The 25,309-nt window shown below is 39.2% G+C and overlaps 1 protein-coding gene across 3 annotated transcripts; it reads right to left on the bottom strand.

The window, feature by feature from the left end:
• Positions 1-306: 306 nt before the first annotated feature.
• dennd2da (DENN/MADD domain containing 2Da) lies at positions 307-25,238 on the bottom strand. Of its 3 annotated transcripts, XM_056259690.1 has the most exons (17): positions 24,931-25,238; positions 23,909-23,945; positions 13,153-13,206; positions 12,922-12,993; positions 12,694-12,771; positions 10,827-10,922; positions 9,843-10,018; positions 8,409-8,521; positions 8,248-8,317; positions 7,876-7,953; positions 6,933-7,073; positions 3,860-4,008; positions 3,595-3,766; positions 3,450-3,500; positions 3,262-3,343; positions 1,323-1,571; positions 307-481 (listed from the first exon to the last, which is right to left on the bottom strand). In XM_056259690.1, the coding sequence occupies exons 3-17, from the start codon at positions 13,196-13,198 to the stop codon at positions 417-419; spliced, it is 1,638 nt and encodes a 545-aa protein (XP_056115665.1). In that variant the 5' UTR covers positions 13,199-13,206; positions 23,909-23,945; positions 24,931-25,238; the 3' UTR covers positions 307-416. The 3 variants fall into 3 exon arrangements, with proteins under 3 accessions (XP_056115665.1, XP_056115664.1, XP_056115666.1); XM_056259689.1 differs by lacking the exon at positions 23,909-23,945; XM_056259691.1 differs by lacking the exons at positions 12,694-12,771; positions 12,922-12,993; positions 13,153-13,206; positions 23,909-23,945; positions 24,931-25,238 and adding an exon at positions 11,510-11,652.
• Positions 25,239-25,309: the final 71 nt, after the last annotated feature.

Raw genomic sequence — 25,309 nt, 5'->3', positions numbered from 1 at the left:
ACATCTTTCAGTGCTTTTACAGTAATTTGTGATGATCTATGGAGATGAAATGTTCAATTTAATTTCATAGACTGAATCTGTGGTTTCCATTCAAAATGCATGTTTTTCAATTCAGCATGTTTCCACTGGCTCAGTTTCTGTAACATTAAACCTTCTAATCAAAACGTTTCTAGCTAAAACAAGCCTTACATACATAAATACAGCAGCTTATCACAAAATAATTACCCCCCCGAGACCCGACAAGACCCCAACACAAATGACAAACAGCAGTAAAGGTCTGACAAAACGTACACATGAGAACATAAATAAAACATAATCGGACATTTAATTCTATCTACATTCCTTAAAATTATTTTACTACAAACTGATGTATTTCACACAAGATTTACAAGCTGGTACTTTGGTGAGTGCTTCCACTAGTGTTTCTTGACTTTCTCTCTCATCTTTTTCTGGTATTCAGCAATCTTTTTGTCAAAAAATCCTGGAAGAAAAGGAAAAATAACTATTAAGTTAATAGTTTTATTATTAAATATTTTATTACTATTCAAGATCATTTTATATTTGAACCATCCTCTTCTCAAGCAAAATCCCCATTTTCACCTTATTGCCTCCACAGTCTCGCAGTTAGAGCTGCACGATTAATCATTAAAAGATCTCGATTCAAACACCCACATGATCTCATTCTTAAAATGACAACGATTCTGCTGTGTCTATTATTAAACATTTGACAAAATGACACCAGAACATTCAAATCTGTGTTTGCGCTGCCGCTGACCCAGAGAATGTATAGGTATGACCCGTGTTTTGGTATGAAACGGCTGCTTCTCAGTCTTTTCAACCACACAGTATCGTTATTTCTGTGACAAGTGACTGTTAAAAAAATGATCTGTCACTGGATCATTCATTCAACAGATTCGTTCAAAAAGGCTGATTCTTCCAGTATTGAAAAAAGTGACGTATTTACGGAGAGTCATTGAATCATTCATTCAACCCGTTTTAATTAATAATTCATTCAGATTAATTAAACATTTTAAATAGAATGCAGCAAAAATGTCAGGACCTCTAGTAAATGACATTATATTTTGTTTAGTTGTCTGTTCAGAATCGTGGGAGAATCATGATCTCTGTTTGAAATAGTGATGTTAGCAGAATCAGAATCCTGATCCAGAATCGTGCAGTGTGACAAATATTCCATGCGGCCTCGTAATGAATAGGTCATTAAAAGTATAATAATTACAAAAGAACTATCAATAACATGTCATGCATGTCAAACTACTAATTTACTGATCACTGCTAATAACAGTAAACCAAAGGGGTCTCACCTGTGCCGTCCTGAGAGACGGGCCTCTGTTCCATTTCCTGAACGAAGAGGTCAAACATCTGCGTCTGTACGAACTTCTTTACAAACCGCCGCGTGCCCTTGGATTCTATAGCTTTACAGAAATTTGTTCGCTGGAACTCGCCCTGCTTGTCTTTGCCATTCCGCACGATGTATTTAGCGAAGTGGCCCACAGTCTTGATAAAGAAAGGCAGGAAAGCTTCTGGGACCACTCGGTTCAACTCCTCAAGACCTGAAGTGATGAATGACACAAATACATGGAGCATTAGTTTATAAAATAATAATAATGTTAAATAATGTTTTGTTTTTCGCTTGTAACATTGTCTAATTTTTGTCATAACAAAATCACTTGTAAATATTGCAGGTTGTGGATTGCGTTTTTAGGCTTATTTGGGATAACTTAGGCTTGTTTGATGTGGTAAGTAACTTATTTTCAGCTTATTTGTTAGACTTGGGTGCTGGATTTCCTAGCGAGATCTGGCAACACTCTTTAGACCGTAATGTATTTGGTAAGATTTGATAATTCATGTCTATAGCACAAACGATGTGGGTCAATTTTACGCGCCACCATCCACGCTGATTTGTTTATTGTGTCTGTCACATGACAAGCGAACGAAGAAGACTTCCCTTCTATATAGTATGCAAAAAACAGTACGGCAACTGAGCATTATATCCTAATACAAAGGCTTTGTCCAAAATCGCAAACTCTCTTGAGTAGGTACTTATTTTGAATAAGTAATTACTTCACATCCGCTAAAAAAGTATGTTCTATATAGTATGATTGTGTGTAGTATGAATTAAATCTGGACATACTATAACCCGCCATGTTGTCATTATCATGTGACCTCCCAGCTTCAGTTGCGTCGCTTAACTGCCATTCATAAATCCTCTCCCGTGGCCTCATGGAATAGTTAAGTGTCCACTGTATGCACACTTCAGATCTCGCTGGAAGTAGTAGGTCATCCGGGTACTTTTTGCCTACTCTTTTATGAGTACTGTGAATTCGGACATACTGCTCTTGTCACATACTGTTTTTTGCCTACTATATAGTAGGGAAGTATGCGATTTCGGATGCAGCAATAGTATTCGAAAAACAGTAGGCGAAAAGTCATCGGATGACCTACTACTTCAAATTCAAATACCTACTCAGACAGTACGCAATTCCAGACGCACCGTTGGGGTTTGAACTAATCACACATGTCTTCATAATTTATCTTATAATGATTTCCTAACTTGAAATAAGATCAAAGATTGCGTATTTGGACATGTTCGGAGAAATTTTATATTGAAAATATAACATAAATGAACGGAATTACTTTATTTGGTTGAGTGAGATTCAAAAATCAAGTTAGTAAAATGATCCAGTCTTCCCATCGCATGTACGAGTGATTGAGCACTCGAACGGTCCACTAGATAGTGTGTATGCAGCAAACATTTTCATCCGAGCTCATGGTCAATGTCTTATTAGGGGTTCATCCAAATACTTAGCTGACAAAGTCGACATGATACGAACGTTGCGAGTCTTTTCTTCCCTATTGTGATGTACATCAGAGTGAAACAGCTTCTCGAACAAGAAAAAAAATGTAGGGTGGGACTTGATTTTTGTCCATTGGGAATTGATTGGATCATTAAATGGTTTGCTATTGCTTTGATGTCATGTGAGTGACAGGTTCACCCGTCCTTGCACCAGTAAGAGGGAGGGGAAGTTATTTTGATTAAAGATAATGAAGGCACATGAATGAATAATAACAATAATAAAGATGTGCACAGATAAATCATTTATAATAAATAATGCAACATTCTACAAAAATAAGAATTGTCGATTTTGACTTCATGGTGACATATAAACATTGAGAGAGAAAAAAAAGCTTCCCCAAGCAAACTCCACTAAATATAAAGTAGGATACAGAAAAGTTGCTTACTTGATTTCTCATTTTTGGCACTGAGGGCCTGCTTGATTTCCTCTTTGAGTTTGTGAGGTAATATTGTGTCCTCATCTCCCATCTGTTTGGAGAAACATTTCAAACACAGTCACCCACACTATATTCATCAGTCACTTTTCATGGCAACAAAATAAAAGATGTCCTCTAAGATGTACACATGAACTTACACACTTGATAAATGTCTCCTTCCTGCCTTCTGATAAGTCAACAACAAGCAGCTGGGTGAGTAGATGAATTCAGATGTCAGCTTGCAGGGTTTGAAATGTAAATCGCTTGTAATGTTGTACCAGTGTCAGGAGTCTGGTCACTCACCTCAGTCTGGTCAGTGACCTGATCTGCGAAGCGTTTCTGGACACCCAGCAGATATGGTGTGGGTGCCATGATGACGTCAATTAGGATCTCGGGAACGATGGAAATGAGCGTGTGCTGCCAGATGAATGGATGCAGGAGAACAGCAACTGCATGGATGACCTGAGACAATGTACTGCAGACACATGGTATGGGTTTGATCAATGTTATACATATAAATCAAAGCGATACCTGAACCTTGTGTGTGCATGTATGTTTGTTTTTGTACCCAAGCTCCTCGGCGATGAAGATGATCCTCCGCTCAAGTACAGCAGCAGCAAAGACCTTGAGCACCGCCTCATCTGACAGGCATCTGAACAATGCGCTGAAATCTACATGCTCCAGCCAGGAGTCTGTCGGACGAGTCAAACTGATGATCTATAGAGAGATATATTTATACTTCATTATAGGTAGATGTTTTATTATAAAGAGAGAATATAACTGCACTTACTTAAAAGTGTATTTTTCAAAAATAAACGTGAGTGTGCAGTTATATTCTTTCTTTATAAAGTATTAATGTTGCAAAGTGAATAATGTGTGTGCTTCAATACTTTGTTAAAGTTTTTGTTTTTTATTATAAAAACAGTGTTGAGGGATAAGTAAAAGTATTGATGCTACTAAATTAAGCATTTTTTGTGACATTGTATTTGTGACTTGAGGCAAAAAGAATTCGTCTTCAGCTATTTTGTTCTGATGGTTTACCCCAATGAACTGGTACAAAATGATCTACTGATTCATTCGAATCATTGCTAAACGATGTTTTTGTCACCGTTTTCAATACAGTAATATAAATTGGGTTAGTTTAGTTGTATATAGTGTAAACTGTTCACGTTTTATGTTTTAAGCCAAACTGTTTTTGTGCTGCGCTAAATACAAAATTTTAAATAAACCATAGTCTAGTAATGTGTGTCTGATGTGTTATTTAATTACTACCTTTACAAATTATGAGTACCCTGAATTTTTTCAAGTTAGTTTCTTGCCGATGGATGGATGGACGGAATGACAGAGAGATAGATAGATAGACAGAGCGACAGAGATAGAACGACAGAATAATATATCACAAATAAATGTGTTATACCAATGTTACATAGAAAATGTTACATAGGAATGTTACATAGAAAATGTGCTGGAGGAAAGATTCAAGCAGAACCAAGTCAAGTTTGTACAAGGCATGAGGGCATACCTGCATGAAACAGCTCATCTTTGACCCTTTCCCCTGAACTATTACCTCACTTACTTTAATTTCCTACAGCTTTGACAGAGCAGATGAGGTGTGTGTTTGTGGATAGCATGTCTCTGCCTGCTTCTCTGCTTGTTTGGAATTAGAGATGTATTACTTTACCCCTCTTTTAATGTACTGTAATTAACGCTCAATGGTTTATAATTACTGGGAAAAAACATGGAAAACCAACTTTTATTATCTCGCACGATTTTACACCCTCATTTAATTTCCACTTCCTTTTTGGTTGGAAATGATTGGCAAATACCAGTTTTTCAGTCTTTGCTGTTGACCCAACTGCTGTAAATACTGTGGAAATGGAAAGTGTAGCAGCTGCTGCTGGTTTGCCCAACTTCGCCTCGATATGTAATTTCTTGCAAATAAACATATTGGTTGTGTGAGTCATTGTTCAGTCAATGATTTCAGGACTAAAATTGTGGCAAAAAATGGTGTTTGTGTACAATAGAGTGCTGCAGTGATTACATAATTTTGTTGGCCAACGCTGAAGTTAACATCACCCTGGTTTCCTTGACAAAAAACCAATAGGATTTTTCCATTGGCTTTTGGGATACTGCAAGAAAATAAGGTCTGTCACTAACAAAAGCTTCTGATTTTTGCACATTTTATTCATTGTGATAATCTTCACAAATTAATTTTTAAAGCATAAATACAATCGGAAGAAGTCGAAAGTTAAACGTAGGCTATAAACTTACTAACTACACCACGGTCACATGACTTCATCACGGCCATCACTAAGCTTCCACCGACTCTTTCAGTCTTAAGCCCCTTTCACAAAGAGATTCCGGAAAATACACAGATAAAGTGACCCGGGATTTGACCCGGTTTCGTTTGATTTTGCTTCATTCACACTGCCAGTGATTTGCCGGAATCAGAGAGCGTGTTCACACACAACCCGTGTATGTTCCGGAAAGACGCGTGACGTTGGATGTGACGGGTCTCTACTTCAGTCCAGTTTGCAGACATTTTTTCGTTCATTCTTGTATCGATGACGAACACAAACTTTCTTCTAGAGTAACTGAGTCGCACGATAACTAACGTTACGTCATTGCAAAGGCTCGAGAATCCTCACTACGACACACCCCTTATACGGCATTGGTTCTGACTTTTGTTCACACAGCGCGCGTTCCGGGTCTGAACACGGCAATGTTACTAGGTCCCCAACCCGGCATCGATCCCGGCATCAATCCCGGGTCGTGTTTGCGTTCACACAGAAGGCACTCTGGCAATTTGCCGGGTTCAAAGCGCTGTGTGAAAGGGGCTTTAGTTTAAAAATGGGGGCGACAGTGGCTCAGTGGTTCATGTAGGTTGTCTACAAACCGGAAGTTTGGTGGTTCAATCCCCGGTTCCACCTGACCAAGTGTCGAAGTGTCCATGAGCAAGACACCTAACCCCAGCTGCTCCCGACGAGCTGGATGGCGCCTTGCATGGCTGACACCGCCGTCGGTGTATGAATGAGAGTATGAATGGGTGAATGTGAGGCAATATGTAAAGCGCTTTGGTGGCCATTGGGTCTGTGAAAGTGTCTATAAACTAACTACACCACGGTCACATGACTTGGCCATTGGGTCTATATAAATGCAGTCCATTTACTATTTACCGAAAACATTTTCCCTGAAAATGTTCGAGTTATAACAGTTTGCAAGAGCACGATTATAAACGCGTAACAACAAGGCTGTAAAAGTGAATGAGTTTTCCTGTTCGGCTGATGACGTTTAATGTCCCTGACAGCCTCTGTAGTCCCATTTAGACTCTTGTTAGCAACTGCCCTTTTCAAGACACATAAAAGCTTTAAAAAACATAAGGGGGTATTACTGATGTATTTTATATCGTAGAATAAACCATGAAAATATCTTGAGCTTGTGTTCACCACAGACCTTATTTCAAGCCTTTAACCAAAACCAAAAAATGTTTTTGTATTTTATTAGAATAAAAAAATAAAAGGGATGAATATACGCAAGGATCCCTCTCTATCCAGCTATTTTTCTATGCAAGAACATCCCATAAGAAACATGCAGCCTGAGTAGCCATTCAGACAAATTGTAGTTTTATCTCTAGTTCTTACCTCTGTGCCTCTTTCTGGAATAAAGCTTTTGATTTTAACAGTGTGTCCAGGGGCAGGAAAAGGCGCCTCCCTCAGGCTCTGCATAAATGGGTAAATCATCGCCATGGAGATCTTTCTGCGTTGCTCCACCTCATCAAAAATCTAAAAAAAAATAAGCAGACAGATTAAACAATGCAGGGAATGCAGGATTCAAGAAAAAGCCAAAAAATATCTTTTCACTGAGAGAAATCAGTTTTCATAGAATTTTTTTTTTTTTTTTAAATACATTAAACTAATTAAAAGTGACAGTAAAGACGTTTAGAATGTTACTAAATATTTCTATTTCTCAAAAACATTACGCAGCGCAACGGTTTTTAACTGATAATAATAAGAAAAAATATATTTTTACATTTATTGAGCACAAAAATCATCATGAATGATTTCTGAAGGATCATGTGACACTGAAGACTGGAGTAATGATGCTGAAAATTCAGCTTTGCCATCACAGGGATTAATTACATTTTAAAAATATATTGACATAGAAAACCATTCAATTGTAATAATATTTCACAATATATTTTGATAAAATATATAAATAACACCATATATTTCTGAAGTATAAGCAACAACTACTTTACAAACACCCAAATTTGGAATGTCCATTTCTTTAAGATCATATTAGCTTGTCTTTGATGTTTGTCCTGAACAAACACTCATTTCCAGTCATGAGAGAGCATTCACCCCGAAAAAAAAGTACCTGCACAAAGTTCAACTTAAACAAACAAAACATTCTCCATCAACTGAAGCGTTAAGCTCAATGGACAGCTCAACACGTTAGACAACCCATTTTCAGACTCTGAATTAGTACGTAGTCAGAACAAATGGCTAATTTCTAAAATACAGATCAAAACAATGAAGTACAAAGACATTTACATTGACTGTGCATTAAATTATACTGTTTTACCTTGGAAAAGAGTCCAAAGCAGGCTAAATTACTGATGATACAGTAGGCCTCAGGCAGGCGAGCACCCTTCCCACAAGGCTAAACAAGAAAACACCAACAACAAGAGAAGTGAGCACACACTTAAATTGCATATGCATATATTTCTTGACCTTATTTCTACGTCTTCTCATGCATTACAAAACAAGAAAAATGGTGCTTTCCCTGTTGCTATGTTGCTAGAGTGATGTGGGTGGTTGTTAGCGGTTGTTATGCAGGTTTAGCACTTACAGGGTTACACAGGATGAACAGGGTTAGGGATTTGTTCAAATCATTAACCGTAAGTATGAGCAAGAATAAGAGAAATTATTATAAATAAGACCAGTCAACATTTACCAGCAGCCTCCTACAGTATCCATTCTTCCTCGACCCATCAACATCTGTAAGCACGAAAGAGAATGTTTCACTGTGAAATAGAGAAAAAGAGAGAAAATGAAAGATGCAGTTTCTGCTTCCACAGGGCATGCTGGGAGAAATAATGTGTGTGGTCACAGTACCTGGGATATTCTGTTAGGGGTGCCCAGTTAACACCCTCTGGAAAGCAAAAGAGTGTGAGCGCCTTTAACGTCTTCTCCTCCTCCTCCCTCTGAAATCGCACCATTCCATCTTTCTGTGCTCATTACAAAGTGAAAAACACTAAATTAATATGCATCAGGGACAGAAAATGCAAGGATTTCCCACGTCTTCATGATCATCTCTTTATCATTAATTCATATAGATCTAATTCATATCAGAATGACAATGAATGAGCTATTTAAACATATTATTTTCACAGATTTCTGCCCTGAAGTTGTCATTTAATCAAAAAAAAAAAAGAGTATTTATTGTAATGTCTAATGGCAGTGTCTTCACTATAATAGTTTTTTTTTTTTAAGAGCTAGCCCTATATTAAATAATGAAGTGTGTGTGTGTATATATATATATAAATATATATAATAAAAATAGATATTAAAAATCCTATAATACAATTTTACCTGCTTATATTGTGCTGGGTTTTACACTATAATTTTTCACTATATATTTTTTACCTTCATAAGAACTAGACCCATATTAAATAATAGTGCTTGTGGTGTGTACCGCTCCGTTGTTTTGACGCACTGCTCATTTTAACCTGTAGAATCTGTAAAATGCCGCAATTGTGTCCCGTGGACCGGATGGAACCAAGCCAGGGTCCGGAATAAAATCAATGGAAAAGCAGCGCGGTGGAAAGCAAAAACACATGTGAACGGCCCCTAATAACCCAGCTAACACGTACCGTATATGTTCTAAGAATAGTTTGCTAACATTCCCAATAGGTTATGAAATGTTATTTCTGAAAACATTTAAAATGTCCCGTTAATGTTTTTCTGGTTATGCGAACGATAAAGGAATATTAAATTTTTATAATTTTAAACATGTTTGAACATTCAGAAACATTTAAAAAACATTAGACAACAGTCCAACCGAAACGATGTATAAATAATTTTCTGTGCTAACATTTTGAGAACATTATTAATGACCACATAACTTTGAAGGAACGTTCTATTAATGTTACTGGAAAAATGTTTGATCATAACTTTGCGAAAACCTTGCCAGAACCAAAGTTAACCAAAGTTCTGGGAACATTCCCTGTTAGCTGGGAATGTGGATCGTGATCCGTTGTAACATTCCTCATTTGTATGTCACTTTTGATTTAAATATTTAATAAAACAATAAATGTAATGCAAACATAAAAATTGTATCGAATTGTTATTGAATGGAAATAGTTGCTACTACAATGCTGTGAAAGTACTGAAGAGTAAGAAAGCTCTGAAATGCACTGATAACTAATCACGATTGCTTATTCACATTCTTAGCCAGAGGGGTTAGTTCTCACAGCTGAAGTGTAAATTCTTCTTTCAGGCATTATATACATGTGTCTGCATGCAGAGCACTCGGTTTGTCTGTGTCACCTTAGGGAACTGATAGATGATCTGTGGCTCATATATCCCATCTGTAGTCTTCTTAGGCCGAACAACCACCAGATATTCAAAGAAGAATTGCCCGCTAGCGTAGCGCTGCTCCTTTGCCTTTTCTTCCACGGGAGAGAGCCCTGTGCTAGCAGGTAGATCTGGTTCCTTACTAGTTCCTGGAAAAACAAACGTACGTTAGCTTCGGTGATGTATTTACTGAGGCTGTTTTCATGTCATTGCAGAGAAAACACTACAAAAACCAACTGTTTATAAGCGTACGATTTCTGAATGATCTAAAAAATGCGGCTCTTCAGAAACAGCACTTGAAACGCCGAACCAAACAAATTAAGAGATGAGAAAGAAGGAGCTCTTCTGTGAATTTCCTCAACATTTCCTTTTGAGCCTGCTTTTTGGCAGCCTCCCCCAACAGAGAGCAAACAAAGCTGACAGGAATACCTTAGAAGTCCACTAAGTCAGAAAGTCTTGTTCCAGCTTGACTTGCCTCACCATAGAAACCCCCAATGTGCCTTTCTATACACAACAGAACAATAACTGCAGCTCGTAACTGAAAAGACAAGAAGTGCACTAAGGAACAGATGTAAATTGTGTGCACTGACTGACTTTGTGAACTTCCTCGTGACTTCATAAATTAATTTCAAATGAACAACACATTGCAAGCAAATCAAGTCAAAACCAGTTCGAAAGACTTTCTTTTAGGCATTTTGCCCTACTTACACTACGAGACCGGAGAATGAGTCATGGTGAAATGTTTTGACAAGGTTAACTACTTTTATATGCAATATAAAGCCAATGACCACAGCTAAAGATAACAACGTTTGTTGTGCATTCATTAAAACTGCTTTTTGGCACTTAAAACATACATAGAGTAAGATACAACTAAATTTATAAAAATAGAAGGAGCTAAAGTAGCAAGATATGTGTTTGTAAAGATTATAAAGCAATACTTAAATAACATTTCCTCACTGTCTTTGTTGACTTTCCCACGGAAAGACGTAAATAGGGTACTAAACCTCTTCATGGCTCCCATGTCTTGTTGATCTTCACCTGGATGAAAGACACCTGAGAAACGACAGTTCAAAACACAACAATTAATCAATTTCAAACACACAATTATTCGGGAAAGCTCAGATATGTTCCCAGAAATGCACTGATAACTAACAAATAATTTGCTTATTCACTTTTTTAGCCAAATATGTTAGTTTTCACAGCTGCAGTGTAAATTGTAATTTCAACAAATGTAATTTATTCTTTCCCACATTACTCTTTTTAGAAGTTCTTCACCAGATATCACCAAAAAAACACAGTCTTGCTAAACTTGCTTTGTTGTCATCTAAGAAGCTTTCCACATTAACAGTAAAACATCAATATACCTGATTCAATACTGTGACAGCAACTATTCAACTAGTCAATAGCACCCGATAAACCTAACTGACAAAACTATCACGTTTTGCTTCTAACACAACATTGTACAGCCATAGATAAGTTAGATAGATTACAGCAAGAGAAAACAATAGGATAAAATAGGCTATAGAAAAAGGTGGCAAACTTCTATCGGTCCATTATGTGGATTAAAAGAACATAATTTAAACAAATTCTTACAATTTTCATTATACAGAATCACTAAAGCATATTGTGATTGAACTTACTCCGGTGTTTACGCAAGTTTGCCTTCGTTCCTCTTCTTTTGACATTAATTTCGTTCATTTTCGAATCTCTTTGCGTAAATATTTATGTCGTGGTCTCACGGCAGTCTTTCCCACGGACGGTGCAAGCACACGGTAACGTTAGCTACTACTGAGTGAGTGAGCGGCACGCAGCCTGCATGTATGCTTGCTGTTGATTCCTGAATTGCGAATCAATTGTTCCGTTTTAAAACGGATGTTCATTCGAACCTATTCGCAAGCGTTCGTGAATCAATCTACTGTTAGAGAGATGTACAAACAAGCCTAATTTTACGTAATCGAAAACATAGTGATAAGTAGCTTAATTTAAACAAATACCAGGGGAAAAAAAGAATTCCAGACGGGGATGTATGTGTAAAAGCTACAGAACACTCAAACTAAAGAGTGAATCATTTTAACTGATTCATTGAACTGAACTGTTTGAACGAACCGATTCAGTGAACTGAAGTCAAGGGCAGATCGGAATCACTGACGATTCAATCAAGAGTTCGAACTTTAGTGGGAGTTGCTTCTTTTCTCTGCTCAATAGGTTCATTATACAGTTCTTTAAAGTGTGCAGTGTTTCTTCTCAGACGTTGCTTATGAAACATATGGCTATGTGGCTTAAACATGGCCGACTATAGCCTACATTCAACATTATTTTATTATTTTCTTTGTCCTTATGAAATATCAATATATTTTATGTGGAGGATTATTTTAACATTTAACTGCAGGTACTTTTGGGCGACATTGGTGTGACATAATGACACAGCGGTCATCATTCAAAAGACATTTGCTGCCTTCTTTCCCATGTGTATCTTGTAAAACAGATTTTCCTTTCAGTGAGTCTTTGGTTAAATAAAGGTTGCTAACTAAGTTAATGCTACTTGGTTGTCTTATCTGATGGCTTCATTTAGATTGATACTTTGGTATAGTAATCCACAAGAACATTCTTAAGGCATGTTTTTCCATCCCCTCATTAGGAGTTATAGACTAATTTTATGTACTAGGCTATATTGACCACAAGTGCTTATTAGGAGCCTTAATGAACATCTGAAAAGAGATTTATTGCAACATATCAAAAGTAGACATCCCTTTTTACCCCAAGCTGACAAGATGAAACAAATGCATTGGCATGAAAGTCAAACTTCAAAAGGTGAAAGTTTTACCTTTGTTGGTCTCAAGTCCTCCATCTGAGAAGCTTCGTCTCTTATCTATTTCGACACCAGCTTCTTCTTCAGACCTTTCTGTAGGCCAAGACAGACCGCTGAACTTTGTGCTAGTGTCTAAAAGTGTGTTAATTCATCTGTACGCTTCTCGTTTAGCCTTGCAGTCTATTTACAAAGGCAAAGAACATTTGGCTAGGTAAAGAAAGGTGTGTAAACTGAGCGACTCACGTTCACGTCGATCGGCTCTGAAAGAAGAAAATAATCTTCTCCTGAAAGGATTTTCCCCTTCATCCAGTCTAGCTATAGCAGTCAAAGGAACAAATGAAAAGATCAGGAATCTTTTCTTGACCTTGTAATGCGAGAATATTTGGAGCACCTTATACTGCTCATATCATACATGTTAATAAAAAAAAATGAAGAATATTATGATTTATTAAAATAAAAATAAACTCTACTTACTCTTAGAACGCACAGAGGAGAACATCCAGCTCCTGGATGATGTCATTGTGTCACCTAAAAAAAAAAAACATGTACACACTTAATCATCAAGTTCCTTCTCATTACCACAGTGCAATAGCTATCTATTATCTCAGTTAATATAAAGCAAGAAAATTTGTTGCAATTTGGCTAAAAATATTTCATAGAGAACCGTGCCTTATGTTAATGTCGTTGTTCCTTAAATGTGAGAAACTTCCATTGTATTTTCCCAAGGACTAAGGTCATAGTCCTTTGGGTCCTTCAGTAAATATTAACTTGGCAACTCTTTAAAACACACCCTAATGCAGGTGTGCAGAGATCACAGACATGCTTAACCTCATACCTGCTCCATCGCGACGACAAAAGATACGCCATATTCCTATTTTATGAAAAGCTCACCACAAATACATCATGAACATGCACCAGTTGTAGAGGAGAAAGCTTAACAAAATTAAATGACATGAAAGTTGTAACTGCTTTTGCTTACACTGCAACACTTTCACACTTCGAGACCACGTTACCACAGGAAGTATCAGACTTGTGGTGTGCAGTGGCTTTATAGGACTTTCTACATGCATGCTATGAAGCCACTTGCACTGGTAAAACAATCTATCTGCATAAGAATAGTTTTATATAAATGGTTTGTACACCAATGTAATGTAACAGAAAAAATCAGTAAAAACCTATATTGGGGGAAATACATCAGTAAAAAACTGTTCAATTGTTAATTGTCAGTGAAAATAATTGTACATTTATTCAGGCAATAAATGTAAGTTTACATTTAAAATAATTACTTTTTACTTATGCATTCAATCAGAGGTGAACAGTAACAACGTACATTTAGTACTGTACTTACATACACTTTTTGAGATCTGTAGCCGACCGAGTATTATTTTTTCTGGAAACTTTTTACTTTAACTTTACTACATTTGAAAGACAAATATCGTACTTTTTTACTCCACTACAATTCTGTCAAGGTCTTTGAGTAGAAAGTAGTAACGTCAGTCAGGGGATGGTTTTGGCTGCAGGGGTTGCATTTTGGAAAATAAAGTCGGGTTGACATCAGAACCCGACTGATGTTGGTTTCTGACCTCAACCTGATTTTGATTTTCTATTTCAAACTAATGCTGTTTATTTGAACTTTCATTAAAGAATCCTGAATAAAGAAAATATTTCACATTTCAGCATATTAGACTGATTTCTGAAGGATCATGTGACACTGAATACTGGAGAAATGATGACAGGAATAAATTACATTTTAAAATATATTAAAGCAAAATAATATTTCACAATATTACCGTTTTTACTGTATTTTTGTTCAAATAAATCTAAACTTTTGAACAGTGGTGTATAATTTATCATTATCATCAATATTGTTAATAAATATAGTTACAAAACTGCCTGAAACATTGTCACTGCAATAATATTGTTAATTTAATTGACTAATTCATAAATAGTTCATTTGCTTTGTATAAAGTTCTGTCGTTTTAAAGCTCGTGTTTATTCCCAGAAAGAATCCCCATCCTCTCCCATACATTTATTGCCATGTTTTCGTGTAAGACGTGGCCGTTAGTATACTCCGGGTCTGTTTATAGCTTACTGTATTCCCCACAGGATGACCTCAGGTCAGCAGTAGGTCTTCCTGTTGCCCCAATGACTCCGTCTCAGCAGTTATGTGGGAATATTTTGAGGATGCACTTCAGGACTTTTCTATGTGGTGGTTGTTCAAACCTAGTGTAGATTTGGACTTTAGATTTATCTTATTTCAGATTCAGACATCACTGTTGTTGGGTGCCATAATTTCAGTGTAGTTCAGAAATGTTCCTCTATGCACCTTTTTGTCCAAGATCCCCTTTTATAATAGAACTTTGTCAAATCTCTTTTGACCTAATAATGATGCTTGGACAAATGAAGGTGTCAGAGAATCCTGGTTTTCTGTCCTTTATGGCTCAGAACTGAATATACAGGGGTTGTGCTGATTGCTGAGAAAGGGATCATATCATCTTCCTTGATTCCTTCTTCAAACATCAATCAATCATCCACTCATTCTCCCTCTCTCATTATTCAAAACGAAAGGCCATTCATCATGTAAAGAATGTGGTGGGACAGTAGATGACATCTGAACTTTTCACACTACACAGCTGTTTTTATCCTACAGCTCTGCCCCAGCTAACAGGGAACGTTCTCAGAACTTTGGCAAGGATCTCTTAAAAATTATGAACAAACATTCTTCCAGTAACGTTAATAGAATGTTTGTTAAAAGTTATCTGGACTTTAATAACTTTCTCAAAACGTTAGCACAAAAACGCTACTCATATGTTCATGGAACGTATTTCTGAAACATTTTAGTTGGACGTTCGTCTAACGTTTTTTAAATGTTACTTGTTACAAATGGTTTCAGAGAACATTCAGAAATAACGTTTTCATAAATGAATAGCAAAACATTCTTAGAAGATATTTTTGTTAGCTGGTCAACATTGATCAAAAAACACTTCTATACCTTTTGTCCAGTTGTTTGTCTCTTTATCAACATAAAAATTAACTAATGATAAGATCTGACCTCAGATCAGGCTGACCCAACATTCAAATCATCTTATGAAAGGTAATGTTTACTCAAGAATACGGTAGCTCTGAGGAATGCAATTCTCGTTTAAAGAAGACTTAGCAAACAAATGTTCCCGCATGTCTCATACACCTAAAACACACTCTGACCCTAAAAAGACACTTAGGCCTACTGGAATAACATGTTCATTTAGAAGTACCTTGCAGGCGGCAATGCTTTTCAGGATTAGTTTGAACTTTTAGAAGTTAAAAGGATTGTTCATCCAAGGTAATTATTGCTAAAGTATTCGTGTGAGATTGGAAGTAAAACAGGGCACACGCATTATAGACTGCTTTTATGGTCATGTTTTGGACAGTTGGATTTGTTATCACTTGTATTTTATGACAGCCGGCTGGTCAATAGAGGGCGCCGCCCTAACTGAGCCACAGACTGTAAAAAAACAACAACATTTTTACACACGCAAAATCATAATAAATAATAATTATTATTATAAATTATAGGCTATAGGCTACATTGATATTTGTATCATCTTATATGATTCATTTATGAAATTCATCTGTGCAAAATATGATTTTCCATCTGTCTGCATTCCTCAAGTTCAACCAGTCTTTGATAGAGAAATCGGTGTAGTAGTTTAGCCAATGCTGTGAACATGTTCACGATATGACATAAAATTTAACCAATCAGCGTCCTTAAATCTAACGAGCCACTGCTCGGCTCTCACCCCGGATTTCCACCAACTGCAGAACGGCTGCGGATTGGCTCCGCTGCGTGTCGGATCCGTGCTCCGCCGTCCTTCATACCTACCAGATACGGATTTGTTGCGGAACGGCTGCGGCCATGACTGACAGCTGAAGTCACGAGGACACACGATATCTCGCGAATTTACGTTTGATCGCGCGATATAACAGGATTTAGTTTCTATAAACAGAACTACAAAACCAGCAACAGTTTGTTTCCATCCAGAGGAGTACAGGGGAAACAACTATGTGCTGACCTGCTGATCTCCCTTTTTTGTGGAGATTATTGTGATTCTAATACTATATTTATAATTAAATATAATCAACTTATAAAATGCTAAATGTTTATTTGGGTTCCTTTTTGAATGTATTGGGAAAGTAGTAGGCTGTGTAAATAAAGTTAACTATTGTTCCCTTATCGAGTCGGTCTCTCGACATTACGTATGGGGAAATCCATTTTCCTCGAATCATGAAGTCTGATAGAATAGGCTTGTTTGAGATGAGCAAAATCTGCGCAGAACCGATCACCGGTGATCAGCGCGAGATGCATGCCGGTTAGAAATGTGTCCGAGTGCGGTCCGCCTTGCTCTGATGTCATGCTGACGTGTGTCAAAAAACTCTCGCGACCGCAAGGCGCACGTGTCGGATTCTGCAGTCGCGCGCAGTTGCTCTCCACCGACTGCGCTGATCAAAAGCATGATGGGAAACGACTTGCTGACGGCACAGCTTAATGCTCATTGGTTTAAACAACCGTGATGTATTGTTCTCTTTTAAAATGTTTGATTTTAAAACTCTGATATCATGTTTTATGTATGTGGATATCCCCAAACTCTCTGACAGTGCGATCTATGTGATGTAATTTAAAAAAAAATAAAAACACATATCTGTAAAGAAAAAAAATGATTCATAAACATATAGGCCTATTTAAAATGGAATTAAATAAGTACTTTGGGTGTCTTGTTCATTATATTTATTTCCATATTCAAGCAACAAAACTTAAAATACATCCAGTTTATTAGCAACACCGTGCACGAGTGTGAATCCCGCGATATCCATCTTTGATCTCACAGGTGTCAGATCCACTGCGAGAAGAGCGATCTGTCCGGCTTGCCTGCGCTTTTTTCACTCATCCTCTCACTGCAGCCGCCTACTCTCGACTACATTTCAGGCGAGGCAAGGCGCATCTCAAACAAGCCTAATAACTCTTTTGCTTGCAAATAGCCAATGGCGGTCCCGCCATCACCTGATTGGCTGACACTGCTCAATATAGGTGACGGCGGGCGCCAAAAACCTCAGAATCTTTTTTCTTCACTCGAGTCTGTTTTCACCGTTGATGTACGCATTCAGAGCGGAGTATATTAAGGAGTTTTAATTCCCCTCTCGCGTTCCGGTGGATTATATTATGTCTCTTTGTCGCCCGTGTGGTGGACCCATCGGATCCCCGGACGCACACAACTTGTGTGCTGTGCCTGGGTCGGGACCACGCAGAGGCGGCACTCGAGGGATCGGGATGTCCCGCCTGTGAGGAGCTTCCCATCAGATCCTTCGTGCAAGGCTGGCCGTTACACGTAGCGACGACCTTGTGTCTCCTGCCTCTCCCCAGTCTGCCGCCTTCGAGCCGCGGACCGGGAGACGGCAGAGATCTCCATTCGCGGGTTCTGTTGAGGCGCTGACGTCGGCCCAAGGTCCACGCCATCCTCACGTGGCAGAGCCCGTGAGTTACTCTTGAGGCCATTTACCGCCCTCTTGAGGAAGCACGGGAATTATCTCGTTCGGTTACGACGATGACGACGCCAATGGTCCGAGTCTCCGTCTGAAGGCGCCCTCGCCTCTTTGGATGCGGAGCTTATGGCCATTCTCACTGAGGCGGTGGCAGATATGGTGCTGGAGTGGACAGCGCCCAAGGAGCTGCCGTCGGAAAGGTGGCCTCGGCGCGGGCCGTAAAGCTGAAGCGAGAGGCAGTTCAGGAAGTCGCTAAAAAAAAAAAAAAAACAGCGCTCCTGATGTGCGTGTCAGGGAGGAAAGAGCGCGGGACGTGTTCGTCGGACCCGTGCGAAGAGGGCGTGTTCCCGCCCAGAGTTCGACGAGAATGTGTTTCTGAAACCGCTGTGTTCTGTTTCAATAACAAGGTACATTACATGTCTCAGCAAAGAGCTTCTCTCCCCAACATTATTACCCGCCTCATAGACGGGAGACGCATCGCAGAGCGGAAGCTCGGGGAAACCCGAGGAGATGGCTATCTATGTCCCCGTGCATGATGCCGCGGACGAGCTATACCATTTCATATAGCAGTCAATGCTTTCCCGGTGGCTGGCGCCCAGCCCCCGCCGCAGCATTCATTGCCCTGTATGGCGATTCTGATTACTACACAGTGTGTATTCACGGTTGTTGCGCGATGCAACTGACGCTGTGTTACGTACACACCACACTGTTGTAAGGATTTATGCCATTATATATTGCCCTGTGTCCTTCAGTGCAATGGCTATTCTGATTACTGCAAGTACGTGTTCACAGTTGTTGCGCGATGCAACTGACGCTGTGTTACGTACACACCACACTGTTATGTGTAAGGATTTATGCCATTATATATTGCCCTGTGTCCTTCAGTGCAATGGCTATTCTGATTACTACACCGTAAGTATTCACAGTTGTTGCGCGATGTAACTGACGCTGCGTTACGTACTCACTACACACTGTTGTGTGTAATGATTTATGCCATATATTGCCCTGTATCCTTCAGTGCAATGGCTATTCTGGTTATTACACCGTAAGTATTCACAGTTGTTGCGCGATGCAACTGACGCTGTGTTACGTACACACCACACTGTTGTGTGTAATGATTTATGCCATATATTGCCCTGTATCCTTCAGTGCAATGGCTATTCTGGTTACTACGCAGTACGTATTCACAGTTGTTGCGCGATGCAACTGACACTGTGTTTATGTACACACTGCACACTATATGAATTTGCCGTTGTATATTGCCCTGTGTCCTTCAGTGGAATGGCTATTCTGATTACTACGCAGTACGTATTCACAGTTGTCGTGCGATGCAACTGACGCTGTACACACCGCACTCTGTTATGTGTAATGTTTTATGCCATTATATATTGCCCTGTGTCATTCAGTGCAAATGGCTATCCTGATTACTACGCAGTGCGTATTCATAGTTGTCGTGCAATGCAACTAACGCTGTGTTTGTGCACACTACACACTGATATGTGTTATGATCTATGCGGTCATATTTTGCCCTATCCTTCAGTGCAAATGGCTATTCTGATCACTACATATTCACAATTGTTGTACGATGCAACTGACGCTGTGTACACACAACGCACTGATATGTGTAACTATTACGCCACTATATATTGCCCTGTATCCTTCAGTGCAACTGGCTACTCTTTTACTGTGTAGTCACAGTTGTTGCGCGATGCCACAGACGCTGTGTTATGTACATTGATATGTGTCTATGATTTATGCCGTTATATGTTGCCCTGTATCCTCAGTGCAGCCGGCTATTCCGATTAACTACGTATTTACAGTCGATGTCGCTATGCCTCTGACACTGTGTTTTTTGTACACAAAAATGTAACTATGCTTGTGCATAGTCTCAGTCGTCGCTACGGCGACTTGCATTGCATCTGTGTAGATATTGAAGCGTTATGCTCCCTTCAATGTAATGGACCATTGTGTACGCATATTCATTCAGTTTCGGTCGCTTCAGCAACTTGAGCTGCATTATACACACAGATGTTTAAAATGTGCAAACTGATGTGTTATGCTGTTATGTTGCCCTCTATCATTCAGTGCAACAACCAGCTATCCTATCTAACTGCATATTCAGTTTGTCGCTACAGCGACTACACTGCACTTATGTACGTATAAGGACGCGTGTTGCTATTTTGTTGCTCTGTTTCTTTCAGTGCAAAACTAGCTATCTTAATCTACTGTGCATACTCACAGTTTCTGAATGTATGTACGTACACGGATGTGCAATTTACCATGTGTTATGTTGTAATGCTGCCCCGTTTCCGTGCAGCTAGCCATCCTGATCGAACTGTACATCTCAGTTTCTGTCTCTACGCAGTTCTGTCGCTACGGCGACTTATGCTGCGTTATGTACATGCATGGATGCGCTACAGCGACCGATGCTGTTACGTACATGTGCTATGCTGTTATGTTGCCCCGTTTCCTTCAGTACAACTGGCTATTCTGTGCTAACTCGTCTACTCACAGTTGTAGCTACGGCTATGTGTTTGTTGTTTACTGAGGTGCTATGCTATTATGGGGCTATTATCTACTGCGTATATTCATCAGAGCCCAGGTGGTTGCAATTCCAGCATTTTGCCCGGATGAGGTCAGTGTTTCAGAGTCTCAGAAGTACGCTTGTGCCCCATGCGTTCACTGCGTGCTTATGTGAACAGAACTAGCCAGTTTCGAACTTCAGAGCAGCTCTGCGCTGTCGAAACGGAGGCTATCTCACTGGATAGTGGAGGCTGTGCACTGGCTGGCTTATGCTTCACGGGAAGCCGTTTCCCTATAGGGGTGCACGCCCACTCCACTAGGAGTTTGGCGTCATCATGGGCGTGGGCGAAAGGCATGTCTATTCAAGACATTTGTTTCGCGGCAGGTTGGTCGTCTCGTAATACCTTCGCGAGATTCTATAACTTGAATATCCCTTCATTCGCACTTCATTCCCTTCATTCTGTCAGTGCAGGGAGAGAAAGCTGAGCTGTCGTTGGACTAGGCTAGACTGCCCCGATGGCGCGCTCTAGCCACGGTTCGACTAGTCGTCAGACAGTGCGAGTTATTATTAGCATAGCTATCATGTTCACTATATTGTGCCCTTTGTTATGTCCGCATTCATAGCCGGCAGTATTTTCCTAAGCACCAATCACTTGCTGCAATCTCCCTCCATTCAGTTCAGCGTGCTTAGCTTGATGGGAGGGGCCTTCGTTGGTGCAGATGCCGAGTTGGCTCTGTGCCAATAGATGTTTCAACCAGGTCCGGTGTCTGTTCCTGAGAGCTGGGCGGGGTTTCTCCCACGCGGCGGGGGTTTTATTGTTCCCCATACGTAATGTCGAGAGACCGACTCGATAAGGGAACGTCTCTGGTTACTCACGTAACCGTAGTTCCCTGAGAGGAGGGAACGAGACATTACGTAACCTGCCGTGTGGGAGGGACTCTTAGTCTCCTTACTCTCGTTCAGCTAAGATTCTGAGGTTTTTGGCGCCCGCCGTCACCTATATTGAGCAGTGTCAGCCAATCAGGTGATGGCGGGACCGCCATTGGCTATTTGCAAGCAAAAGAGTTATTCTATCAGACTTCATGATTCGAGGAAAATGGATTTCCCCAGACGTAATGTCTCGTTCCCTCCTCTCAGGGAACTACGGTTACGTGAGTAACCAGAGACGTTCTTGTTGGAAAAGGGAAAACTATATTTTTATTTTGGAAATTACCGGATGTTTTATTTAGTTTCTGTGTTCTGTTCTGTTATCTTTGTTTATCGACTTCCTGCGGCGCTCTCCGGCATCCGGCAAAAATAGAAACTTTGCGTATCTGCTCTGGAGGGCTGCGGTCGCCGGAGCTGGGACGGAGTCGGAACGCAGCCGTTCCGCAGTCAGTGAAAATACACACATTGACTTGAATGGAAACCTATTGACTCCGCCGCCGTTCCGGAGCGGATCCGCAGCCGTTCCGCAGTTGGTGGAAATTGGGGGTTAGTCTCCAGTCCGGAGTCCGGACTCGTCGACGTCGTCTGTAGGTTTTTTTTGGATAATAAGCAAATCAGTGAGTGTCACTTGTAAAGTTTCGACGGATGACGATAGTAATCAAGGTAAAGAATGATTAAAGTGACATACAGTTGTCGTACATTAGGCACACGTGAGTCCGTTATTATCAATGCATCGTGTACTTGCTACTTGCACGAGCACTTTTCAGTATGGTCGCATCTCTGATGAATGTTTTATAATGGATATTCGCTGAAGAAGCGTATATGAGCTTGCGAGCGTAAGTGGTGTTTATGTAGGCCTACATATCAAACACTGAAGCATAGACACGAACACTCACTCTGACAGAGGAACTGTTCACTGATGACAGTTTCGACACATTCAGAATGTTTTTCATTTGTGTTTTGGTGTGTTTAATAATTCTTGAACGGATCACTATACTATCTATTTGCAGTCTGGTCAAGGCTGGTATAAGTTAGTGGTCTGATGGCATCTCCATGTGGTCCGGTTCATTGGTATCGCAGCCACTTGTAGCTCTAAACAAATGTAACATTTATTTTTCCTCACAGTTTCTTCTGTTGCACATTGCACTGTATACAACAAATGTGAATTATTAAAAAGAATTTTTTAAATTTACATTGGAAAAAAGCTTGCAGGAAAAGTTTTGTGAGGATCATCCTCAAACTGAATCCTGCTTTCTGAACATGCGCAGAACACCATGCTGGACGAAGGTGAGTTACTAGAATATTAGGCTATTAATAGCCTACCAGTGCAATTTCTAGGCCTGTTTACAAAACAGACTAGTACAGACTGGTACGATTTAGGTCCGAGTAAATAATTGCTTTAGTTAGACTGATATTGAGCTTTTAAAGTGCATGTAAATGCACATACATATTTTACTCCGCACGAACTATAAACCATGACATAAACTGCATTGGAATTTGAGAAGTGCTTTAAATGTATTGTGGAGTGCAGCGGTAACGTTAGCAGCTACACAGACAAGCATCGACACGTGTGCGGTACACACCCTTACCTTAAAGCAGGCTATTATTTAATGATAGGCCTAACGTTACTTTCTCCTTTCTGCAGGAGGGCTGTTGTTCAGCCCGGCATTGACAAAACAGGTCAAATTTGGCGCTCTGTGTAAAGATCCTGCTTATAACAGGAAATAATTCTTACATTACACCCCAGTCTCGTTTTCTTTTGACACAAGTCATAAAATGACCTGGGGTGCGTTTCCCAAAGCCAACTATGGTCGCAAGTTCCATCGTAAGTAACCAATAGAGTTCAATGGAAATTGCTATCATAGTTGGCCAATGATGCTTTTGGGAAACACACCCCAAGGCAGTTGATCATTTTACAATAACATCTTACCTTTCAGGTCTAGAAGAGGGACTGACTATACTTTTTTTAGACCAATTCACTAAACAATAAAAACACAGAACCAATGTTGCCCCAACCTCTAGAGGGCAATATAAGTACGAAAGTCACTGTATGTTTATTTCTTCTTTTCCATAGTTTTGGATACTGTAAAGTAACAACCTTCATATATGGATAATATGCTAGCAAGCAAGAACATTGTTGAAAAATGTTAATGGCATCATGCAACATAAAGTAAATTATCCAGTGAGCTTCCAGTACATCAACGCTAAAATGTGTTCTTAAAGGGATACTTCACCCAAAAATAAAAATCTGTCATTACTCACCCTCAAGTTGTCCTAAACCTGCATGAGGTTCTTTTTCCTGCTGAACATAAAGAAAGATATTATGAAGAATGTGGGTAACCAAACAGTTTCTGGTCCCCATTGACTTCAATAGTATACGGAATTTAAAAAAAGAAATACTATAGATATAAATGGGGACCTGAAACTGTCCGGTTACCAACGTTCTTCAAAATATCTTCTTTTGTGTTCAGCACAAGAAAGAAATTCATACAGATTTAGAACAACTTGAGGGTGAATAAATAATTACAGCATTTGATTTTTTGGGTGAACTATCCCTTTAAGAGGAAGTTGTTGAATTTGAGCTGTTCTCACCATAGGAAATAAAAAGAATCTTGTGGTACAAGTAAAACTCAGTTTTGAAGCTTTTTTATATATATATTTTTATGTTTTAATAAATACGTTGCATCAGTCATTTTTTTTTTTTTTTACTTTACTAGTTCTTCCTGTAACTCCGGAAACTCAAGTCTTTCAACAGACAGTTTCTCCATAAATGCAACATAGGCAAATATTTTATTTTGCATGTGAAATTTTCATAAATTGCCTTTAATCTGAGTTTTTGTGCAGATAAAAACTTGTTCAGACTGCTAAGAGCAAACACACACACATATATATATATACACACACACACACAGTAGTCAACATTTGAAGTGGATCAAAACCTTTCATCAAATTTATACATGAATTTTGAACAATACCCGTTCTTGTCTTAGGACAACTTTGATTAAAAATTTTTTCCACTTTAAATGTTGACTACTGTATATATATATGAACACTTACTGCCTCTACATTTCTTGGCATTTCAGTAGAAGTTTGCTAAGCATTTCCTTAATGTTTCCTGTTTATTAATTTCAAACACATCTTGCTAACTTACAATAGCTTTCATGCTGTGAACTGACGTCTAACAGGTGTTTCTACGAAATGAAAGCAAGCATTATGGGACATCAAAGGATATCACGCTCATGTGGCTTGTAGGACAGAAACACAACATGTTCAAGGTGACTTACCTTGCAAACTCGCTCCTGTGCCTCCGATTTGTAGCTTGAGAAGGTTGAAAATCCTCGGTTTGATTTGATTAAATATTTACCACATCACCTCAGTGTGTTAGCAAACAGGTCCACAGAAAAATACGTTTCATGCTGTTCTACCAGCTGAACCAGTTTCTTCTATTTCTATTTTTTTTCTTCTATTTACTTTCTCTAGACCCACCTGGAACTAGTCATCTCAATACCAGCCTTTGTCCTCTCTCAGTCACTATACAACTGCATTGCATGTGTGTTTGCTTTGGTGTATGAGTCTTGAATCACTTTGCCGCTTCTGCTTTCATTTAGAGGAAGTGTTCTTGCAATAGAAGAACCGAAGCGGACTGACTTACAGCAGTGAGGG

Source organism: Rhinichthys klamathensis, unplaced genomic scaffold (assembly GCF_029890125.1).
Source record: "Rhinichthys klamathensis goyatoka isolate OS25496 unplaced genomic scaffold, OSU_Roscu_1.1 h1tg000169l_1, whole genome shotgun sequence".
NCBI classification, from domain to species: Eukaryota; Metazoa; Chordata; class Actinopteri; order Cypriniformes; family Leuciscidae; genus Rhinichthys; species Rhinichthys klamathensis.
Note: the sequence above shows the minus strand (reverse complement) of the source record. Positions and strands in the feature narration are given on the sequence as shown.

Excerpts from the sequence above, each read along its gene's own strand:
- dennd2da (XM_056259690.1), bottom strand. The coding sequence starts at position 13,198 with ATGACATCATCCAGGAGCTGGATGTTCTCCTCTGTGCGTTCTAAGA. Across the intron at positions 3,767-3,859 it reads TTCATCGCCGAGGAGCTTGG|TACATTGTCTCAGGTCATCC; the intron begins GTACAAAAACAA and ends ATGTGTCTGCAG. Across the intron at positions 482-1,322 it reads CGTCTCTCAGGACGGCACAG|GATTTTTTGACAAAAAGATT; the intron begins GTGAGACCCCTT and ends CTTTTCTTCCAG.